The following is a 23135-nucleotide window of genomic DNA, read 5'->3' on the forward strand; positions in this document are numbered from 1 at the left end:
CTGTCTGTCATGTAAACGTGAAGGGCCTTCCTTTTACGTCAATTTATGGCACGTTGATATCCCTGAAATATTCTTCCAAGCGGCATTAAACAAAACTTACTCGCCGTCTTAGACAGTTTATGCATTTTAGAAAAGCATAGAAGTGAGTGAGTGAGTTGGGTTTAACGCCGCTATTAGCAGTATTCTAGTTATATCGCGGCGTGTCAGCTTAATGTGGGAGAGGAAAGCCCGAACCGATGCAGATCTCAGACGTTTACCACTTCGGTGAAACCCACGAGCAAAGCATAGCAGTATGCTTGTAAACATAAATTTATCCTCTCCGATTGTATTGTCACATATATGATAGTCAGACAAATCGCAAAAAAACAATGATGAACGAAGCGTGTTTTTTTTACTATAAAATATCATGACATCATTTCTGGAGATTCGAACATGCGCTCGCAACTTAATCATTTTAAAATTAAGGTCACTATTTTTAATCTTGCACACATCTATTCAACATCGTTTAAGACGCTGTACATTATGTTGATATCTCATATAAGAAATAAACGACAGTCACTTGTGGTCGTTGTTTATTGTACAATAAATAATTGCAGGGAGAATAAACCCCTCGGAGCTGCGCCGCTCATGGTTTATTCTCCATGCAGTGTTTTATTATAGACACACAACTCCCACTTGTCGTTTATTTCTTAAATATGAGATAGCTATGCGGTTAATCGCAAAGAACAATGAAGAACGAAGCGTGGTTTATTTCACGATAAAACATTTTTCTATCACTTCATTTATGGAGATTCGAACATGCGCTCGCAACTTGATGACACTGTATATTGGACGACGTTATTTTTAGAGGGAGTGTCTAGTGAGTTGTTCCCCATAGATGTAGCTTGGCAACGTAGATAAACGTGCTGGCCGAACGATCGCATCCAAAAGAGGAGAGATATGACAATCGGTACAGATATTCGACGTGAGGATTGCGGGAATATGCGGGAAATACCCACCTGTGAATAAAATGAACTTGCCCGACATTGCTGAGGTCGGATTCTATTGAGGGGGTCAAAGCTTGCGTTCATGTACAAGGGTACATGTAAAATCATTAACTGTAAAGTTCTCACTGAACTGTACACACTTTTCTCACTCTTGTTTTGAAACAACAAGTGGTAATAACCAAGCGGAATTCCGTGGTTAGAATTGATCCACAGCAACCCATGCTGGTTGTGAGAGGCGACCAAATAGCTCAGGAGGTCAGATTCGGTGATAGTGCAAGGCCGTAGTTAACTCACAATATTTATACAAGTATCACTTGACCCCAACTTGTATTTTCATGATTCAAATAAAACTGTTTTCTATTTAAAAAATAAATCCAGGGGGAACTGCCTTCGCAGGCGACTGTGCTTGTCGTAAGAGGTGACTAACGGGATTGGGTGGTCAGGCTCGCTGACTTGGTTGATCCATGTCATCGTATCCAAATTGCGTGGATCGATGCTCATGATGTCAATCACTGGATTGTCTGATCCAGACTCGATTATTTACAGACCGCCATCACATAGCTGGAATATTGCAGAGTGTGGCTTTAAACAACAAACAACCAACCCAACACGGATACACGAGGAACAAAATGTTAAAGAAAACAGACTTGCATTTTTCATCAGGTTGCAAATTTTCAAGCAAATCCTTTTCCGAGGTTTGGAGAAACCAAGCCAGTGAAACAACCATCAGTTGAGCAGTTTATAGTTTATTCAGATGTAAAGATGAGGCATAGAAGGTAAAATATATTAAACATGTATCAACATCAACAGTATCCCCATCAAAATGTTAAATGTTACCGTTATGTTCGGAAACCACTTTAACACGCTGAAGATCGGTTTATTAGAAATAACTTTTTCAAAATGTATTATCATGCATATATAAACAGAAACATCGTAACTTAACAATTATTAGTACAAAACAAACTTCATCAATGCAACACCATGATCATTTGATGACAGACATGGTTCATTGTAGTTTTGTTACAAAAATATATATATTTCAGTTATCATTTATGACATTCTCGGAAGATCAGCTGATCCGACTGAGCTAGAGCATCGACGTATCCACATGGTGTGGTTCGATGGTCATGCTATAGGCACCTGGCTCACCAATATTACAATAACACAGCTGTGTGAAGACTTGAAACTAGATCAAGGAGGAACAGAGCTTTTCATCAATGTCTAAAGATGTGATGACCACAAAAAAACATTTGTGATATGTACAAATAGCTGCACAGTTGAACCTCGCTAAATCACACTCAAATCTTTCGATATATTGTTTAAGATAAGCCTTGGCCCTGGAGCCTTTTGACACTACCAGTCCACAGTGGAACCTCGCTAAATCAAATTCAAATGTTTCGATATATCGTTTAAGATAGGTCTTGGCCCTGGAGTCTATTTACTACAAGTCTTGAACTACCATCTTCCCGAGGTAAGAGAGTTAACTGACTTTAAAAGTCAAGTTTCCACCCTTGCCGAACTGGCCTGGAATTACTGGGCTCGATCGTAGCGCCACCAGTGGCTATTACCAGTTATGTCCCTTCTAAGCCTCTCCTAGCTATGGACCAATCAGATTCCATCTCTCGTATCATTTGCGCTTGCTTCACACAAAATGGTTGCGCCCGGTCAGGACGATCTGATCGATAATCAAGATGGGTTTTTTTATAGTCAGTTAACTCTCTTGCCTCGGGAAGATGTGAACTACAGGTAACACAACATATTTGCGATGACCACACAGATTTCGAGGTTTTAACGAGGTTTTGATAATTGTATAACATATTCCGCAGCATCAACAGTGTAATGATATCAAAGCACACACCGTTCACACGGGAGCAACTAAACAACAGATTATCTCGACTTACCAGACATATCTTAAAGGGGGACAATTGTCAATACAATTTCAAATCTTCAAACACTATTTTCTTTGTCAGCTAAGTCAAATTTTAAGATGAACATCATGTGATGCATCGTAGTAGTTAATGAATACCCTAATCACATATAGATGATGTCACAGATGACACTATTACAATATTGACACAGAACGTGAAAACGGGCTAGAGATCTCGTGGAAATGTCCCCAATGGTCCAGCAGGGTTACAATAAGAAAAGAAGAATACAAGCGTAAGACATTCTCATAAAGAGAAAACAAAATAAGATATCATTTGAAAGCAAATATAGCAGATGGAAATGGAAATAGGGCAAAAACTAATACGTAACAGGTTTGAAATGAGCCAAGAAAAAGCTGTAACTATATATATGTCTTCATAATCGTAAGATCCGGGACAATAAAAAGGGGTGAAAGTAACCGTCTTCAACAAGGCATAACAAAACCGGAAACTTCAAAAAGAAAACGCATGGGTAATATTTAATTAACCCTTGCGAAAAAGTATTGTTTCAAATTCCCGTAACAGATCAAGGGTGAAAATCAATGCAAATCGGAGTTTGTGATCAACGACCAGTGGGTCCTGACACAGGATGTGGATGAACATGCATAGTGTGAATGTCGTCAGTCCTGAATGAGGTTTAACAATACATCCATGAACTGCCATTATTGTTTCCCTTTCTTTTAAGACATGGACAATTTATTTCAAAAGTGCGGAATGAAATAATGTTTTATCAAGTTTTAGGCAAAAAATATTGTCTGTAATATTATTTGTAATGAATAATGTACCAAAATGGTTATTGATCAAGAAACGCCCTTCCTCCTACTATAGCAGGTGGGTAGCCTTGGTGTTAAAGCATCCTTTTGACAGGTGGAAGATGTAGGTTAGTTTCCAAACATGTGTAAACATGTACTTGGTGTACCCCACCGTGACATGGGAGTGATATTGCTACAAGTGGTGGAGAAGCCATACTTACTCACTCGTACATCACTCTAACATGAGAGGCATACACACCAACCAGCCTACTTGGTGTTACAAAGGGGACAGCGTTTGTCGTTGTCCTTGTAACAGGTTTCACAGAAGTCAGCTTGACACTCTGAACTTCTGCATCTCCAACCATTTCGGGTCTCTTCTTCACACTGCACACAGTTGACCGTTGCCCCCTTCTTGAAACAAGCTATTCGAGAGCAACAGGATGACCGTTTTGATTCCTCCTTTGATTTGACCTCAGCCTTGAGAGGCCGATCTGACATCATTTTCTTTAGGTCATCCATAAAACTTCTCCGCTTCACTTCAATGAGTCGATACAGATACTGCACTCTTGCAGTTTCTTGCTCAGGGTAATAGAAAGCTGCAATCTTGTGTCGGAACCGTAAGCCATATGCTTGCAATACTACAAACGTTATGGCCAGGATGTACAGAATAAGGAGCACATACAGATTATTCTGGTCAGGGGTGTTTGGCATAGGCAGGCACTTCTCAATATCAAGAGAAGTGTCGTAGGTCTGTTCTATGTTAAAGCCTGAGATAAACTTCTTGAAGACATTAGTTATCAAACCAGACCCTTCAACTACCAACTGGAGTCTGGACATTCCAGATAAATTGAACTCAAAGCGACCATGCTTATTGATCAGATACAGAATATAATAGAACAGGTAATCAAAGATGACTAATAAGGCCGCAATCAGCACATGCATGAGAACAGTCACCATACCATTCCTCCAAGTGCGGAATTCTGAAGGTGATAGTCGTATCGAGGTTGAATCAATGTATTTCTTCTTTTCGTTCCTCTTAAGTGGCAACAGCTGCTTCTTGTTCTGTAGTCTGGATGCATCAAGCGCCTTCATCTGTTTCGTTAGGTAGATATTATCAAAGCGAAGGTTGGATAAGTACTTCTTGCTGTAGAAGAATGCTTGAATTAGGACCAACATTATCAAGAAAGACAATACTCTGTTGATCACGTTGACAATAAAGAAAGCTACATCGAGTTTTTCCTTGAGGTCCGTTCGAATACTGTCTAATATCTCCGAAGCGCTTCCAGACGAGTTGGCTTGACCTGAAACTTCCCCTATGTTTCTCAGTTGGAAGTTGAAGAGTCCCTCTACCTTTCTTATTTCATTCAAAACTTCTTTTACTCCGTTAGTTATCGCATTGTCAGCCAAGGACAATGGTGAACAGAGGTCGATGCTTTTGAGTCCGTTACATAACTGCCCAGCTTTGAGGACGCTACATATGTCATCTGCTATCGCTCGTGTATGTCTGTAATCAAACAAAACACATATTTAAAAGGGATTCTTTACCCATTTCAGAAGTTTTCAAAAACAGGATGTGAATGTGATCGTGAGTACATGCCACGTTTATTGACAGCAACAGGCTACTTCCTGCTCTTTTATAGGTGATTAAATGGTAATGATGTGTAAGGTTATTCCAATGTGCTCTTCAAAGTCGTACATCTGCCTCGTCATACATACAACCAAGTTCGTTAACAAATGTAACTGCAATTTCAAAACCCTTCACTTCCAATATTTGTAATAACAACACTCTGTTGGCACGTGTGATCATGTCCTGCCATATCAAACGTTTGGTTATCATGTAATAGCCACTAATATGGCGTCATCGAACTATTTATGGATATTTTTATATATGAGTAAATTGTTGAAATGACTGAATATCTGAATAGTTTGTTAATTATGCCTACCTGGATCTTTTGGCATGATCAGATTCCGCCGGAATTACGTCTCGTTTCCTACGAAAGATAAATCCTTTCAGACCACCTTTGATTTTATCTACCACATTGCCAGGATTCAGTTTATCTGTTACTGATGAAATCTTCTGTCGACACGATCGCTCAGCCCCACTTAGAACATTGGCACACTTGGAAAACACAGATCCATAGGATGCCCTGCAGACCTTATAAAAAAAAAGAAAATATTTTCAGTAATCAAGAACATATCATAAATTCAATCACTCGTAACAGATGAACGATAATCGTTGTCCAAAGTATACAGGCGTGTCAGGGAAATAACGTCAATCAGGATGGTTCACTTCCTGATTAAATCATCTTTGCTAGTTCACAAATGATATGGAGCAAAACCTCTTTGAGTAAAGGTATGGGTTTCCGGAGAGGTTTGTTCTTATTGGGTGTCACTGAAGATAAAAGTAACACTCATACATGTACTTAGAAAAACATGTATTGACTTTTTTAAGAGACGAGAACCGAAGGCAAGCTTCATCTATCCCCCAGTTTTGAGACAGAAGGATTGATATAGGATTCAAAACAGTTTGAATACTTTCAACTTAAAGATTAGTTTATAAACTGACCCTCGAGGCTTCCTGAAAAGCACTTGATGCCTTTTCTAGTCCTCCACTAACAGCAGCGAATCCTTTCTTCAGCCCACCGAATGCTTTACTTATTTCGTCGGTTGTATCCCTTATGTCACTTGCAGTCTGAAGAAGTGTCTCCTTGACCTGCTGCAGTGGTTCCTGAAGCCTCTGCTGCAACATCTGACTCTGGTTGTAGGCCAGCTCCGTGATGCACGCCATGGTGTCCGCAACCTGCCACATGAGCTTTTTATTATCGGGTGTTTTGACATGGATACTCTAAATTTAGACCTTAAGACCTACAATTTCGTCTTTTTAAATAAAAGTGACAAAACCCATCAATATTCATAAGAAATGTCTGTTGAAAGCAGGGTCAATAGTACGATTCCGATTATATCATGAGCACGTGTTCATGAATCACTATCAAATAGTGGACCCGAGAAGATCCGGGGAAGAATAGGTCTTCAACTACCCATGAAAAGGCGACTATGCTTGTCGTAACAGGCGACTTACGGGATCGGGTTGTCAGACTCGCTGACTTGGTTGATGCATGTCATCGTATCCCAATTGAGTGGGTGGATGCTCATGATATCAATCACTGGACTGTCTGGTCCAGACTCGGTTATTTACAGACCGCCGTCATATAGCTGCAATATTGCTGAGTGCGGCGTTAAACAACAAACTAAACCAAACCAAACACTGGTGAGAATCACATTTTGAACTTACTTCGTTTGTATTATTGACAATGTTGGTAACTGGTCCCATCAGCAGTAGCCCGGCGATGATGGACAGGAACGCTGCACGACCCCTGCCTGTGAATATACTGACACTCATCAGTGCTGTCACACATCGAGCACGGACTGACACAGCCAGCAGAACACACATGACCAGAGTTGCTGCCCCTGCTATCCCCCCTGCTACACTGAAGCTGTACTGGAAGCTGAAGTGCAGGGCAGCAAACAGCCCCCCTCCAAGAAGGACGCCAACAAGCACGCCTAAAGCAGCTTTTATCCCCCTGTGTTCATCAGCCCTGCTTTTGAACAAATTCTGGCCGAGTTTCTCGAGTGCATCCACGCTTGCTGACAGTTTCCCCGCCGTTCCTGTCTTGTGCTCGGTCGAATCATTTGGTGGGGTTTCATCCTCACCAGCGCTTTTTGTAGGAGAGTTCAAATTGAGAACTTGAAGATTGATTTCTGATACGACCTTCGCAGACTTTTTACTAAAAATAGAAATAAACAGGCAATGTCAGAGATACATAGGTAAATGTAATATGCAATGTGCCAAGTAATATGGAAAGTGCAAACAAGTGTAACTAAATATGATACATGACATGGAAATAAACATAACCGAAGACTGAATAAACCTGGCATTTATCGGCAATAACGATTTTTGCTCTAAGATTATTTACCTCGAGAAAATTCCGGGTCAAAATAGTGTTGGTCGAAAGAGCCGATTAGAACAGGATCTGATATAACAATTTTGAACCTTACTGGTTGTATGTACTACCCTTAGTTTGCTAAGGGTGAGGTTTTGATTACATCAAAAAATCTTTCAACAAATACAGACTGAAATATCCCGGTACACAATCATAAGACCTCAGTTTCATGTTGAACAGTCAGAAGCTTGCTCGAGAGTACGAGGTGCTTGAAAACGTGTATCGTGACACAATCGTTGCACATCCTTATCAGAGAGCCCAACGACGTTTGCTCCTCGTGATTGCAACAACTGAATGCACTTATGCCCCCTCAGCATCAAAGACGTCGTTTGACAACAAGAATTAGGCAGATGCATTGGCAGCCTTGATACTGGGTCAGCACGTCACATGCATTTGGTCGACAGCGTTCCACCACACAGTGAGAAGACAGGTTTCTCCTGATTGCAGCAAGACGTCATCACTTAATACACACAGTTAGATGTATTACCTTTCCAAATGGTGATCCTTAGCAAAATTATGGTAGTATATATCTTCGTGGATCGTTGGCCGTGCAGTCAATTATTAGTCTGTTCGATTATTTTAATGGCCGTCGAGAAAAAGATTGGTTGGTTGGTTGGTTTGTTGTTTTACGACGCACTCAGCAATATTCCAGCTATATGACGGCGGTCTGTAAATAATCGTGTCGGACCAGACAATCCAGTGATTGAAAACATGAGCATCGATATGATGACATGCATCAACCGAATAAGCAGGCTGACCACCAGTTCCCGTTAGTCGCCTCTTTCGGGATCGATTACATGCATCAACCAAGTCAGCGAGCCCGACCACTCGATCCAGTTAGTCGCCTCTTACGACAAGCATTGTTGCCTTTTACGGAATCTTCACAGGTAACCGAGAAATAGATGTATTACTTCCAACTGAGGCAATAAACTTACCACTGAACCAATTTATGTTTACTGAACAACAATAATTTGTTTTTATAGGGTAGCTCTTTTATTTGTAATGCCACTCTCAGTAAAATTCCCTCTCAATAAACATGTCTGGACAGGACAATCCAATTATTGATATTATGAGCAATGATTCAAGAATTCGGCGTATGGTGAAATGCTATAAACCACCTCTTACGATACGCAGAGTTTTTTGGCGACCATATTTTAGCCCGGAACCCCCAATAGGGTCTTATGCTAGAAACATTGAATTTAAAGACCATTCTTTAGAGGGTAAATATGCATTCAACTTTGTGTTCCTAGCTGAATTGCGGATTGTTAAGGCTAAATGTTTCATTTCGACAGTCTTTTAACACTGTCCCGTAATTCCGTATATATGAAAAGCTCGATGCAAAGATTTTGTTCTGCAAAGGAAATGTATTAGCATAACGTGGATAATTATTTTACCCATTTTTTCCTTTTGATTTCGCTTGCTTTGGCCTTTCTTCGACGTATTGCTGGGGAAAAACACCGGTCTTTCCAGTCCGTTCGTTCAAACCAAGACACCAGCCATTACCAAGGTCTTCAACGTTCACTAAGACGTCATCAACCTGTAGCCCAATCTCGTCCTCCTTCTGGTTGTCATACGGGTACTTTGCCACGTACATGGTCGACTGGTACTCGTCCTATAAAATATGTGAATTTATTACCGCTTCTGCCCAGGATTTGAAGAATAAGCAATGAAACTAAGAGAAATTACGGGTTATCTGTTCCGACTGAATTATTTTGGGGGTTACGCGCCTTCTGGAAATTGGGGCGGTCGGGTAGCCTTGTGGTTAAAGCGTTCGCTCGCCACGCCGCTCTGGTGGAAATGACTCCAAACCATTTTCACAATTGCCCGTACTAAATGCTGGGGATACTTGCAAATGGTTATGACATCAAGCTTGTTTGAATACACACACCACGCACCACACATACCACCCATACCACGCACCGCACACACTACAGTCATACACACCACACACCACGCACCACACACATCACAACCACACTCACCACCCATACCACGCACCGCACACACCACACACCACACACACCACAACCACACACACCACAACCACACACACCATCCATACCACGCACCGCACACCACAACCATACACGCCACGAACCACACAAATCACAATCACACACCACCCATGCCACGCACCGCACACACCACAACCATACACACCACGCACCACACACATCATTACCACACACCACCCATACCAAGCACAGCACACACCACAATCATACACACCGCACACCACACACATCATTACCACACACACCACCCATACCAAGCACAGCACACACCACAACCATACACACCGCACACCACACACATCATTACCACACACACCACCCATACCAAGCACAGCACACACCACAATCATACACACCGCACACCACACACATCATTACCACACACACCACCCATACCAAGCACAGCACACACCACAACCATACACACCGCACACCACACACATCATTACCACACACACCACCCATACCAAGCACAGCACACACCACAATCATACACACCGCACACCACACACATCATTACCACACACGCCACCCATACCAAGCACAGCACACACCACATCCATACACACCGCACACCACACACATCATTACCACACAAACCACCCATACCAAGCACAGCACACACCACAATCATACACACCGCACACCACACACATCATTAGCACACACACCACCCATACCAAGCACAGCACACACCACAATCATACACACCGCACACCACACACATCATTACCACACACACCACCCATACCAAGCACAGCACACACCACAACCATACACACCGCACACCACACACATCATTACCACACACACCACGCACCGCACACACCACAATCATACACACCACGCACAAGACACACCACAACCATACACACCACACCCTACACACCACCACCCATACCACGCACCGCACACACCACAACCATACACACCACGCACCACACACATCACAACCACACACTACACACAACAACCATACACACCACATTCATACACACCACACCCTACACACCACCACCCATACCACGCACCGCACACTCCACAACCATACCACGCACCACACACATCATTACCACACATCACCCATACCAAGCACAGCACACACCACAATCATACACACCGCACACCACACACATCATTACCACACACACCACCCATACCACGCACCGCACACAACACAACCATACACACCACGCACCACACACACACCACAACCATACACACCACAATCATACACACCACACCGTACACATCACCACCCATACCACGCACCGCACACACCACAACCATACACACCACACACACAGCACAACCATACACAACACGCACTACACACACCACCCATACGCGCACCGCACACACCACAACCACACACACCACGCAGCGCACACACCACAACCATACACACCACGCAGCGCACACACCACAACCACACACACACCGCACCGCACACACCACAACCACGCACCGCACACGCCACAACCACACACACCACGCACCGCACACACCACAACCACACACCACGCACCGAACACGCCACAACCATACACACCACGCACCGCACACACCACAACCATACACACCACGCACCGCACACACCACCCATACGCGCACCGCACACACCACAATCATACACACCACGCACTACACACACTGCCCATACGCGCACCGCATACACGACAATCATACACACCACCCATACGCGCACCGCACACGTCACAATCTTACGCACTACACACACTGCCCATACGCGCACCGCACACACCACACACCGCAATCATACACACCACGCACCGCACATGCCACACCGCACAACACACACCACAAGCATTCATACAACATACCGCAAAACAAAATTATGACCCATTTACTAAAGCGCTTGTGGCAATTATCTAAACGTTCTCCCACATCGCGAATGTAATATAAACTTGAGCATGCAGATGTCAATCTTCAGATGATTGGTCCAGCGTGAACGGTTCCGTCTGTTGTTTCAGAGACTGATTCAATCATACCCCCATACTTGTCTGACATTTACGCTTTATTCAATCAGCAAGTGGATGTCAGAGTAACCACTTAACCGTGGGCTGACTCCATTCAGGTTATCAAAATCAGTTACCAAGATAATTAGTTTACATTGATAAAACGTCATACCACGATCGCTGCTGATGTTACAGCGTTAGAGATATTTCCACACATTAGCATTGTTTTAGTTTGTCTCATTGCGTGCTGACTTAAATTTGATCGAATTAAATAACAAAGCAGGATGGGGTCCTTTTTTGGGCCACTGGAATTGTCAAATTATAAAGTTCGAAATACTGGAAAAGAATAATGAGATCAAGTTGTTTGGACTTCTGACATTATGAGTGAGTGAGCTAAAATTATAGTCACATTAGTCATCTAGTGACTGGAAAATATTGAATATGAATATCTAAATATATGTCGACGAAGGACAGTGGAATAACTAGAATATCATAAAGTTGTATAATACAAAACTTGTTTTAGAGTATTTAATCCTGAATTTATGAAATGCATACGTCATGTATAGCAAATGAATAAAAAGAGTTGAATTTACGAAAATACTTCTTAGACTTTTTACTTTACTAAAATACAGCCGGATCTCTCCAGTTGTACACAGCAGACGTAATCCAACATTAACACATCGTTTTAGGTGTTTGAAAGGCATTTAGAAGTGATACACATAAGGAAGAGTGAGTGAGTATGTTTTTACGCCGCTTTTAGCAATATTCCAGCAATATTCCAGCAATATCACGGCGGGGGACACCTGAAATGGGCTTCACACATTGTACCCATGTCGGGAATCGAACCCGGGTCTTCGGCGTGACGAGCGAACGCTTTAACCACTAGGCTACCCGACCGCCCCATAAGGAAGAGAATTTTATGGATGTCAACTTCTTTATTATGAGGAACACAACGTTTCTGAGTATATGCTTACTCCTTCATCGGGTGAATGTATGCCATGAGGCAGAGAGCATATATATGTACATGTAGGAACAACAAAATTAATAGATCAGCGGCAACCATCTGTTGGCTTTCCTTGTTAGTTTAACCCTTTGTTATTTACCACCTTTTGTTATCTATCTTGTCGTCTTTAAATGTACATATATATGCTTCCAGCTATATGACGGCGGTCTTCTAAATAATCGAGTCTGGACCAGACAATCCAGTGATTGACATCATGAGCCTCGATCCACGCACTTGGGATACGATGATATGCATCAACCGTGATGTTTGGAGTCAGGCAACAAACGGTTTCTGTTTTACACGATTTGTACGAGTGGCCGGTCATACCGCTAGAGCAGGTCATACTTACCCTTTTCATCCGTCATCGATGATTTCAAGTGAACCATTCATATAATTTTCACTGCTATTTTGCCTTTACGCCAAATCTGTTATATACTTCTGTTTACGGTTCATACTTCCGTGACCCAAACTACTTTCATTCCATTGATATAATTTTCAATTTTCCGACTTTCCATTCATATCATGTTGAACGCTATTTAGCCCAATGATCGGTTATTAAATTATGTACGTCCTGTGAGTCAATGTGTGGCCTTATCCTACCTCATCCTGTAGCTGTTTATTTAATGTGTCCCATTTGTTAATGTACAGATTAATTTCGAAAATCTAAATAATTTGACCACACATCATTATTTCAGCAGACAGTACTGTATGAGTGAGTGAGCGTGGTTTTACAACGCTTTTACCAATATTCCAGCAATATCAAGGTGGGGGGCACCACAAAATCTGTTTCACACATTGTACCCATGTCGGGAGTCGAACCCAGGTCCGCGTGACGAGCGAACTTCTTGATCACTACCGACCGCCCCCAGTAGTGTGTGGAATTAATGCATAACTTTCCTTTAACACAACCATCTGCTATACATGTATTTGAATTTATTCAGGGACAACTGTGTTAAGTCACTTGATATTAAAGGAGGAGTACTATTGAGACTGCATAAACATTTAAATATTTGCAATAGACCTGATAGAGAGTTTTGGAATACTTCTTGTAGTAACGACCCGCGAAGTTCCGGGCTAGAACTGATCTTCAGCACCCCATGCTCCCTAAAGCGGTAGATGCATGTCATCTCATCCCAATTGTGTAGATCAATGATCATAATATCTATCACTGATTGTAAGGTTCAGACAAGATAATTTGCCGAGTACGGCGTTAAACAACAGTGTTAACCTCTTTCTTAGAAACGAAAAAGTACTGACACGTCTTCGTCGATTAATGCATTGAAAATGGTTCACCTAACGAGCGGTACAGTTACAAGCAAAGTTCAAAATGAGGTACAGCTTCGAATAACACCGAATCACCATCTGTTGGTCAATGCCTCATAATGTTAAAAATAATGACCCAAATATACGTCTTCTTTGTAAACATGTTCAGAATCCCGGGAGTGTAGACTTATATGTCCATATTTCCCATCTGAAAAAATATATTGCTTTTCACCCTAAAGCCGACCAATGAAGAGTGAGTGAGTGAGTTTGGTTTAACACCGCTTTTAACAGTAGTGTAAACTACGGTTATAACGAACACGCTTATAACGAACTGACGGATATAACGAACTTACTTTTTGATCCCAAATACTTGCTGTAGTCATGCTGTATATGTACTTATAACGAACTACGGTTATTACGAACTAAAATTAGTAGTCCATTTGAGTTCGTTATAACCGTAGTTTACTGTATTCCAGATATATCGCGGCGTGTCAGCTTAATGTGTGAGGAAAGCCCGAAGTGATGCAGGTCTCGGACGTTTACAACTTCGGTGAAACCCACAAGCACGGGCATGGTGCTGACAAACCTAGAAACATAATCAGGGCGAACCGGGATTCGAACCCACAATCATAGGTTTCTGGCGTGCCCAAGGGACGCAACTCTGCACAGCGAATCGCGGCGCCTTAGACGACTTGGCCACCCGTGCCCCCCGACCAATGAAGTTATGTTGCCATGTGGGATCATCCTGTGAAGAGCGTGTGCATACTATCAACCACTTGTTTACCTTGCCCAAGTTCAATCCGCATAAACATGACTTTAATATTGCTGACTGCGACGCAAAACAACATTCAAACACTTATTCACCCCTGACCGGAATGTTCACGATTTAAAGTCGATCGATGTTGAATGAAACATAAATACTGGGTCATTTATGATTTCCATAATAAACTCTTAATGTCTGAGAAGATTTCAGGAAATACGAGTTCTTTCCGTGACCCGAGCTACTCCTGGCATGCGATCTCTGACAGCTGTAGTCATAATGACATTTCATGGTGATACCGACGCCGTGTGTGTGGTTACTGCCGCAGACATACTTCTTCCTGGCCGTTATATTTGCATGACATCGTCATCTGGAAATCTCGTTAATGATTTTGATATTCAGCAGAGACGGAACCTTGTTCTCGTGGCGTCGCGAAAGGTAACAGCGATGCATTATTACAGTCCGTCGTGAAGATGAGGGTTAGAAATTGGTCCTCAGCCACCCATGCTTGTCGTAAGAGACGACTATGCTTGTAAGACGCGACAAACGGGATCGGGTGGTCAGGCTCGCTGACTTGGTAAATGCATGTCATCGTTTCCCAATTGCGTACATCGATGCTCATGATGTCAAGCACAACATTGTCTGGAGAAGAGTCGAATATTTACAGACTGTCTTCACATAGCAGGAATAATTCTTATTGTGGCAATAAACAACACACAAACATTATTTCAGTAGTGTGGAACCCCGTTAATCAGGTATCGTTCACAGTGAAATAGTCCGTATTAACTAGTGTCCGGATTAACGAGTATTGGTTATATAGACGGTCCGGGAGGGGGGGTTTCGTGACAAACGAGGTTCAGACTTTCAAGAGTATTTGATGTAAGGTTTCTAACCGCATCTAAACATAAGTAACTTTAAAAAATTCCTGCGGTAAGCGATGATATTTTTTTCTCTCAACGATGACAATGTTCAGAAACTAAGGGACCAACAATTTCATATTCTTGGGGGCGCCTGGGATATTGCATCGAGATTTGATATATTTTTAGCTACAGCTTCAAAACCAGATATTTGTTTATTTTAAACTATGAACCTGAAATTGTTTTTAAGAAAAACACCTTGCAACAATGTAATTTTTGTGGCAGGTATTTTCTTTTTTTTAACAGTCTGAAGCATAATTATTTGTTTCAAGAATTTTCGGGGACAATATATTTTTTTCGATTAAATCCCAGCCTCTGCGAATGCGGCACCGAAGACGACTAGGCCACCCGTGTCTTCCTGACTGAACAAACGCTCAACACACAATGTTCCTAAACCAGATGAATAAAATGGTCTTCAATCATCAAAATTACAACAACCCGCTTAATTTCCCTTATTTCCAATATGAAAGGCACTATCAATAAAATTTCAGAGAGAGCCTCGTCTTTAAATCTTGATTTGAACCTGCAAGTCAAAATCGAATTAAGAGTGGTTTCGGCGTTTCAAAGACACGGACATCAATAGAAATGCAACACAATCTAGATAGGGTGTTTAAGGAGGAGCTTAAGGCGGCACGCGTCACATGCTGAACTGTATAGCGCCCAGTATGAACAAACAAATGAGGTTACGTTCAATCATATTATAAAAACAGACTGTTCGAAGTGGCAACTCTTTTGATCTTTGAAGCTAGCTTGTTATATTTCGTGACGGATTTCCTTCTCTTTAGGAACAATTACGTCCTTATTACTGGCTTGGGTTTTCATTACCCTAATGCATTCCCACTACTGGCATCTTATGTCAAAAATATATAAAATGTGTGTTTCCATGTTCGAGGTGTCAGAACCGTTGCCATTGGAAACACTGTTTAAATATAGAAACGCTGTGGCTGCAGTGTTTGTTTGTTTGTTTGTTTGTTTGTTTGTTTGTTTGTTGTTTAACGCCGCACTCACCAATATTCCAGCTATTTGACGGCGGTCTGGACCAGACAATCTACTGATTGACATCATGCACATCGATTCACGCAATTGGGATCGATGACATGCTCCACAAAGTCAGCGAGCCTGACAACCCGATCCCGTTAGTCGCCTCTTACGACAAGCACAGTTGCCTTTTTACAGCAAGCATGGGTTGCTGAAGACCTATTCTAACCCGGATTGTCACGGATCCTGCAGTGACTTAGAAGGGGGAGTATAATTGTTTTAACAAATACCAAAACAATAAATACACAACAACATTACATCAGTTCCATCAAGGAAAAGGAAATACAGACATAATAATGGTTATAAGGAAATGCATTGTCACATATAAAACGAGGTTCCGTCTCTGTTGTATATAGGCTCTACACTCTACCTAAAAGTTGGGCACATTTGAAAAATATCGAATCCTGCTAATGGTATGTTTCCTACACTAATCTTCGGGATAAACTTTACAAAAACTTCAACACAACTAGTCAATGTTAAGAACACATGAGATATATAATGTGTGCGTGGGTTTAACGCTACTCTCAAGAGTAATTAAGTTCTGTCACGGCGTGACACCCAATATATGGGAGGAAAGCGGGGTTAGGACGCGTGGCACGATTACCAAGGTTCATAATTAGAGCGACCCTCCGCTCACCGGATCCAGGCACGGCTTGAGGTAACAGTGAAAAGAAGGGTGCTGGAAATCTGTACACATACCAGATAAAAGACCCAACATACAGCTTCATGACCATATAATTTTAATTAAAACTACGAGTCTAAGTAGTTTTATTTGAAAAATAATCATCTTGCAACAATATAATTCTTGTGCAGACAATTTCTTTTTTTCCCAACAATCTGAAGCATATTCACAGGAGTGTTCGCTAGTCTGTATCAAAGCCTAGTTTCTTCTTGACTTTGGAATAGACTTGTGGATACTTTTGCTTTGGGAAGATGAGCCTTGAGATAAAGCATACACGTATGGTTAACGTAAATAGGATTCACAAAGTGGGGTAATTTAGCGATTCGTGGTAGTTATGATAAACCACAAGCTATTCTCCCTGCCCGTGTCTCCATTAGTGTAAGAATTGCTTACATAAAATTATGTTATTATAGGAATGCTTGAAAATAAGCAGAAACAATCAGACAATTTCATACATGAATTTGAGATATTACGTATTTAATTTATGACTGAAACGTATCATTTTGTACACTGACATTCACTGTCAAATCTTCACTAATTTCCAATTATATTTTTTTTAAATCTTTTAATTTAAAATGGGTCACGCGTCCAACTACCTAAGTCATTGAAGAATACAGGTTACTCAAGACAAAATAGCTTCCGTGGTGTGTTTTTTCTGTAAAATCGACTTGTGTCACAGGGCAAGACGATGTCGATCTTCCGTGAGCCAGCTGGGTGCTATAAAGAAGTTATGTATGAATACAAATGTAATAACTGGGCTCTATCTGTCCATTCCGTCTCTCGGAGGAATGGTTGATTCTGAAAATTCGTGTAAATTCTTCATTCGGAATAATCGTGTTTGACATGCAGACTGATTTGACTATGGATTGTAAAGATGTTTGCAGATTTTTTGTCAACATTTTCACCGTTATGAATATTCATTCACAGGATTGGAGATTTTGGAATTATTTAAGTCTTGCTCCGACTTAGTGCATGCACATTAAACGTTGGTTGCGTTCATAGAGATATAATCTGATTCAGCAAAGAGCCGACCATTTGATATTCTGGAGAAGGGGAAGGGGAGGATGTTTTTTTAAAGTAATTTGTTTTAGAATTATTGGGAAGAAATATAACCCAAGTTTTAAAATAAAAAAGACATTGTTCGCTGGGCCCCTCCCACAACATTTTGTTGAATAAAATTATCATCTCTCCGTCAAGGCAGTATGACAGTTATATTACAATGTATCAGTGATGTATAGAGTGGTCATAAAGATCCCTGCATCAGTCGTACCCAAGTGCCACACGACGATGTAAGTGCCCCATTTCCTTCCCAGCCTTCCATTAGTATCCGTCGTAAGCTCCGATCGTGCTCTAATGTTCCCGGCAATCTCCAGCCTCTCGTGAAGTCGACTCATCCTTCGGTTCAAAGTCCAGGGGGATCTTGGCATTGTCTCCCCCGGCTCAGATACCGCATCAATAAACGCTTCCATGCATTCCAGGCAATTATTTCCAAACCTCGAGGAGAAGGTTAACTAAAGTTATCCTGTGTATAGTGTGTTTCCCTATAGAAACATTTGAACAATACACGAATAGTTCGTTCTTACACAAGTTGTTGTAAGGCAATTGCCTTGGTCATTATTCCCCAAATATCCAATTAAATTCGAATATACACAAATACATTCATTCACCATTAAATCGCTTTCAGACCTCCTACATGTACCTATGTTGACTTGAATATAAACAATATATTGTGCTACGAAACCAGATACACTCACTCGCCTTTTTGGAGCTGAGTATGGTTTTACGCCTCTTTTATCACTTTTTTAGCAATATCAAGGACACTAGAAATGGGCTTCATATATAATATTTGGCATAGAAACGGGGTCTTCGGTGCTACTAACTAACGTTTTAACCTCTAGCTTGTCCCCTCCTTCACCAACCCATACTTGCCGTAAAAGGCGACTATGCTTGTCGTAAGAGGCAACTAACGGGATCGGGTGGTCAGGCTCGCTGACTTGGTTGATGCATGTCATCGATCCCAATTGCGTGGATCGATGCTCATGATGTTAATCAGTGGATAGTCTGGTCCAGACTCGATTATTTTACAGACCGCCGTCATATAGGTGGGATATTGCTGAGTGCGGCGTTAAACAACAAACTAACCAACCGACCCTCCTTCGCCAGGATTTTGACCAAGGAATATTTGAGAACCGTTACCATGGTTGTTATACACGTGGAGCGCAGTCATGCACCGACCTGGCTCAGTTCTTGTCAGTTCTTGTGTCGGTATACATTAAGGTCGCCAAATTCAGTTGTGTGGAGAATGATTACCTCCGATTGTATCAGTGAAACGGGGATTTGGTATGGAGACTAGATATTTTTCAGTTTAAAACCAGATACATTTTGTTACTAAAATACCCGACTAAATTATATTTCTATCCGTCTGAAGCATGAGTAATTTGGAATTATTATAAAAAAAATTAATACTAGCTCTCTCTCTCTCTCTCTCTCTCTCTCTCTCTCTCTCTCTCTCTCTCTCTCTCTCTCTCTCTCTCTATGCCCTTGCCCCTCCACACACACACACACACACACACACCACCACCACCACCACCACCACCACCACCACTACCACCACCACCACCACCACCACCACACACACACTTCCAGATTATCAATTATTGTTTGTCACGTACACAAATGCCAAATACACTGTCTCAGCATATAGCCATTCCTCGGAGTCTGCGTGATATACCGACTACGTTGAAAGGGATACATGCACTACTTTCCATGTAAGCTAACGTAATACATCAGATGGTGTCAAGAAAACAAGATACACATTTAGTGATTGCTTTCTGGGAAGAATGGTATTCCATCCACGAACAAAACAAGTAAGGTGATTACAAGGCATACAAGCATAGACACGAAAGTGAATCACTCCCTAAAGTCATACTTTTGCTAAGCATTGATTTTGACTGACCGAAAGTCCATCGCGAATGCTTAGTTAACGTTAACTCTAAGTCTAAATGGACGTTTCTAGGTAATGATTACTTGTCTCAGCTGTAGAGCATCGGTTCTAAGTTAAACATAATTTGGTTCTTATTCCGTGGCTACCACATAGGTCCCAACTGTTTGTGAGAAGATATAAATATAGAGCAACGACAAAAAGTAATGGCAAAATAGCCGTGAAAGGTATAGGAATGGATCCATTAAAGTCAGTGATGATACCAGGTGTCCGACAACTTCAGTGATGATCGGATGACCACGTTACTAATAACACCACGTCTATTATTTTTCGTATCGGCTGCCATAAGCGTATTATTGTTTTGTATTCTTATCTGAAAATTATTCATTGTGTATGTGTGTTGTTTAACGCCAAACTTAGCAATATTCAAGCTATATTACGGCGGTCTGAAAATAAACGAATCTGGACCAGACAATCCTGTGATTGACATCATGAGCATAGATCTTTGCAAATGGAATGCGATGACATGCATCAACCAAGTCAGTTGGCTTGACCACCGTATCACGTTAGTCGCCTCTTACGACAAACAGGGGTTGCTGAAGAGCATTCTAACCCGGGTCATATTCACTGTGAGTGTTTTTGTAGTTAATTATGATAATTTAAGAAAAGGTGGGTGTATGGTGATTTACACCGCAATTATACATGTACAACGGCAACAACGATGTAGGATAGGTGTCGAGATTCATTTTCTGACACTAAATGGTGTTTTAAAAAATAGATAACGTCGTTTTTATTCCATGACACCCGATCCTGCTTGTAGACAGAGATAAAATGACCAATTTACCAATATGGAATTTATGAGTACACTAGTACTTAAGAATTGACTTTCACTTTGTGTGAGTTCATAGGTGAAAGTCAATTTCTTATCATTTTTATATCGCTATTTTATACCTCGAGGGATTCATGTTTACACTGACACTCCCCCAAAAGAGGTGACTTGAACGTATGTACATGTATGCTCAACTTGCTTTAAAGAAACATCTGTTGTAGTTTGTTTACAAGATATGTATTCAAATAAAATCATCTTTGGGTGAGAAAGGTCTGTTAAGAGGTACCTCAGTAAGTCAGTCACACCGACAGCGCGTCGTAATACATTTGCATCAGATGCATGACGTCAAAATGGCCGACACGATATACGTGACGGGAGAGATTTCCGAAGTTATTAATGAACCTGTGGCGGTTACATGTCTTCGTCATCATAGATCAGTTGGCCGATCATTGAAAGGTGATGAATATAAATATGTGTCAGACAGATTCTTCAGGTTGCTGCAGACTGTAGCTGTCAGTCTAGACACGGATCGAGTCGATCCTACAATAGTGGGTGTGCAAGGGTGTTCACAAGGCTGGGTCGTAGCGAGGATATTCGTGAACGATCATGTAAAAAAAACCTCTGACGTTTCTCAATGTATGCTAAAACGCTGAGTTCAAGATTAAATGGTCTAAATGATCAGATCTGGAATACAGTCTTGTGAAAAACGTATAAACGTCCAATGAGGTCGTTCAATCGCTTATGAACGTCAGTTTCGCTTACATGTGACCGTCTCTTCCAATTGAAAAGCCGTATATCGTGTAAACTTCACATTGAAGATAGTAATAATAATAATAATAATAATATAAACTGTTCACCTTTGCCGTTGTAGGGCTTATATCAATGTAATATTTACTCATTCCTGAGTAATACGCATTTGGTAAAGCAGTTCAAAATGTGTAAGAATACTAGTAATGGCAAAATATTATGGAAACACGTATTATCAACATAAAGATCGATCACTGAGATCTCACACATTTCATTTTCTCTTTCTATTTTAACATTTTAACATTGAAAAGATGTTCAGGTAAGACAAAAACATTCCGTGAAAACCTTTGTGCGGATAGTCAGTAATTCCAGATTAGATATTGACGTAATGGATGTTCTTGTAAACCTAAGAGTCTGTGATTAAAATTTTTACGCCGCTTTTAGCAATATTCCAGCAATGATATTGTCACGGCGGAGGACACTAGGAATGGGCTTCACACATTGAATCCATGTGTGGAATCGAACCCGGACGAGACGACTTTAACTGATAGGCCACGCCCTCCTCGCCACCACCCAGAGAGGAGATAAAGAACAAAAGTACTTAATCATTTGTTCAGAGAATGTTGTAATTGTTCTTTCATTACATAAAGACGTGTTAATTTTTATCTTTAACGTAAAAATGTCCAGAACGGTGAATTGGACCATATGCCGATGTGTAGAAACTATACACAACTAAATATGCAATCGACCGCAAACAAGCAATCTAAATCCTAACCTATGAGCAAACCGATGCTCAAAGAGCGGCATCCAATCTTCATCTCAAAATTTGTTCCTCTTACATTAAAATAAGGAGTCCATTGTAAAAATCATTTGATTTTCCTTGTCGCATCCTCATCAAATTTAAGCATCCTACATTACCAAAATGGTATAAATAGTTTTAATATATGTATGATTCAATTGTTTTCGTATATTTAAATGTTCAAAAATTAAACACATGTAAGAAATAGTCAGCTTAAAGCTCTTGTACACTACAGTGACGTCACGACGCTAGTCTCCCTTGCAGATCCCGAAGCATGTATATAACAAAACATTCACACCGGCCCCCAATAGAATCTGTTCCGAGATTTGTTATTCTTTGGTGATGACGTTTTATATTTACAAAGTGAAAACATTTCATTAATGAAATGAAATTGTACTAAGATGGATGTAAAACATTACCTGAATACAGCTCCTTGTTATCAACACCACCCCTGCTGCCGCGTCCTTTATCTGATAGTATCAACAGGTTCCATATCAC

The 23135-nt window shown here is 41.2% G+C and overlaps 1 protein-coding gene across 1 annotated transcript; it reads right to left on the minus strand.

Annotated features, from left to right (window-relative positions):
- Positions 1-1729: 1729 nt before the first annotated feature.
- LOC139450388 (DC-STAMP domain-containing protein 2-like) lies at positions 1730-23135 on the minus strand. Its single transcript, XM_071232079.1, has 6 exons — positions 23057-23135; positions 9059-9276; positions 6956-7448; positions 6230-6463; positions 5607-5818; positions 1730-5167 (listed from the first exon to the last, which is right to left on the minus strand). The coding sequence occupies exons 2-6, from the start codon at positions 9256-9258 to the stop codon at positions 3931-3933; spliced, it is 2376 nt and encodes a 791-aa protein (XP_071088180.1). The 5' UTR covers positions 9259-9276; positions 23057-23135; the 3' UTR covers positions 1730-3930.

The sequence above is a fragment of the Haliotis cracherodii genome, unplaced genomic scaffold (assembly GCF_022045235.1).
Source record: "Haliotis cracherodii isolate W230 unplaced genomic scaffold, xgHalCrac1.p SCAF_8, whole genome shotgun sequence".
Classification (NCBI taxonomy): Eukaryota; Metazoa; Mollusca; class Gastropoda; order Lepetellida; family Haliotidae; genus Haliotis; species Haliotis cracherodii.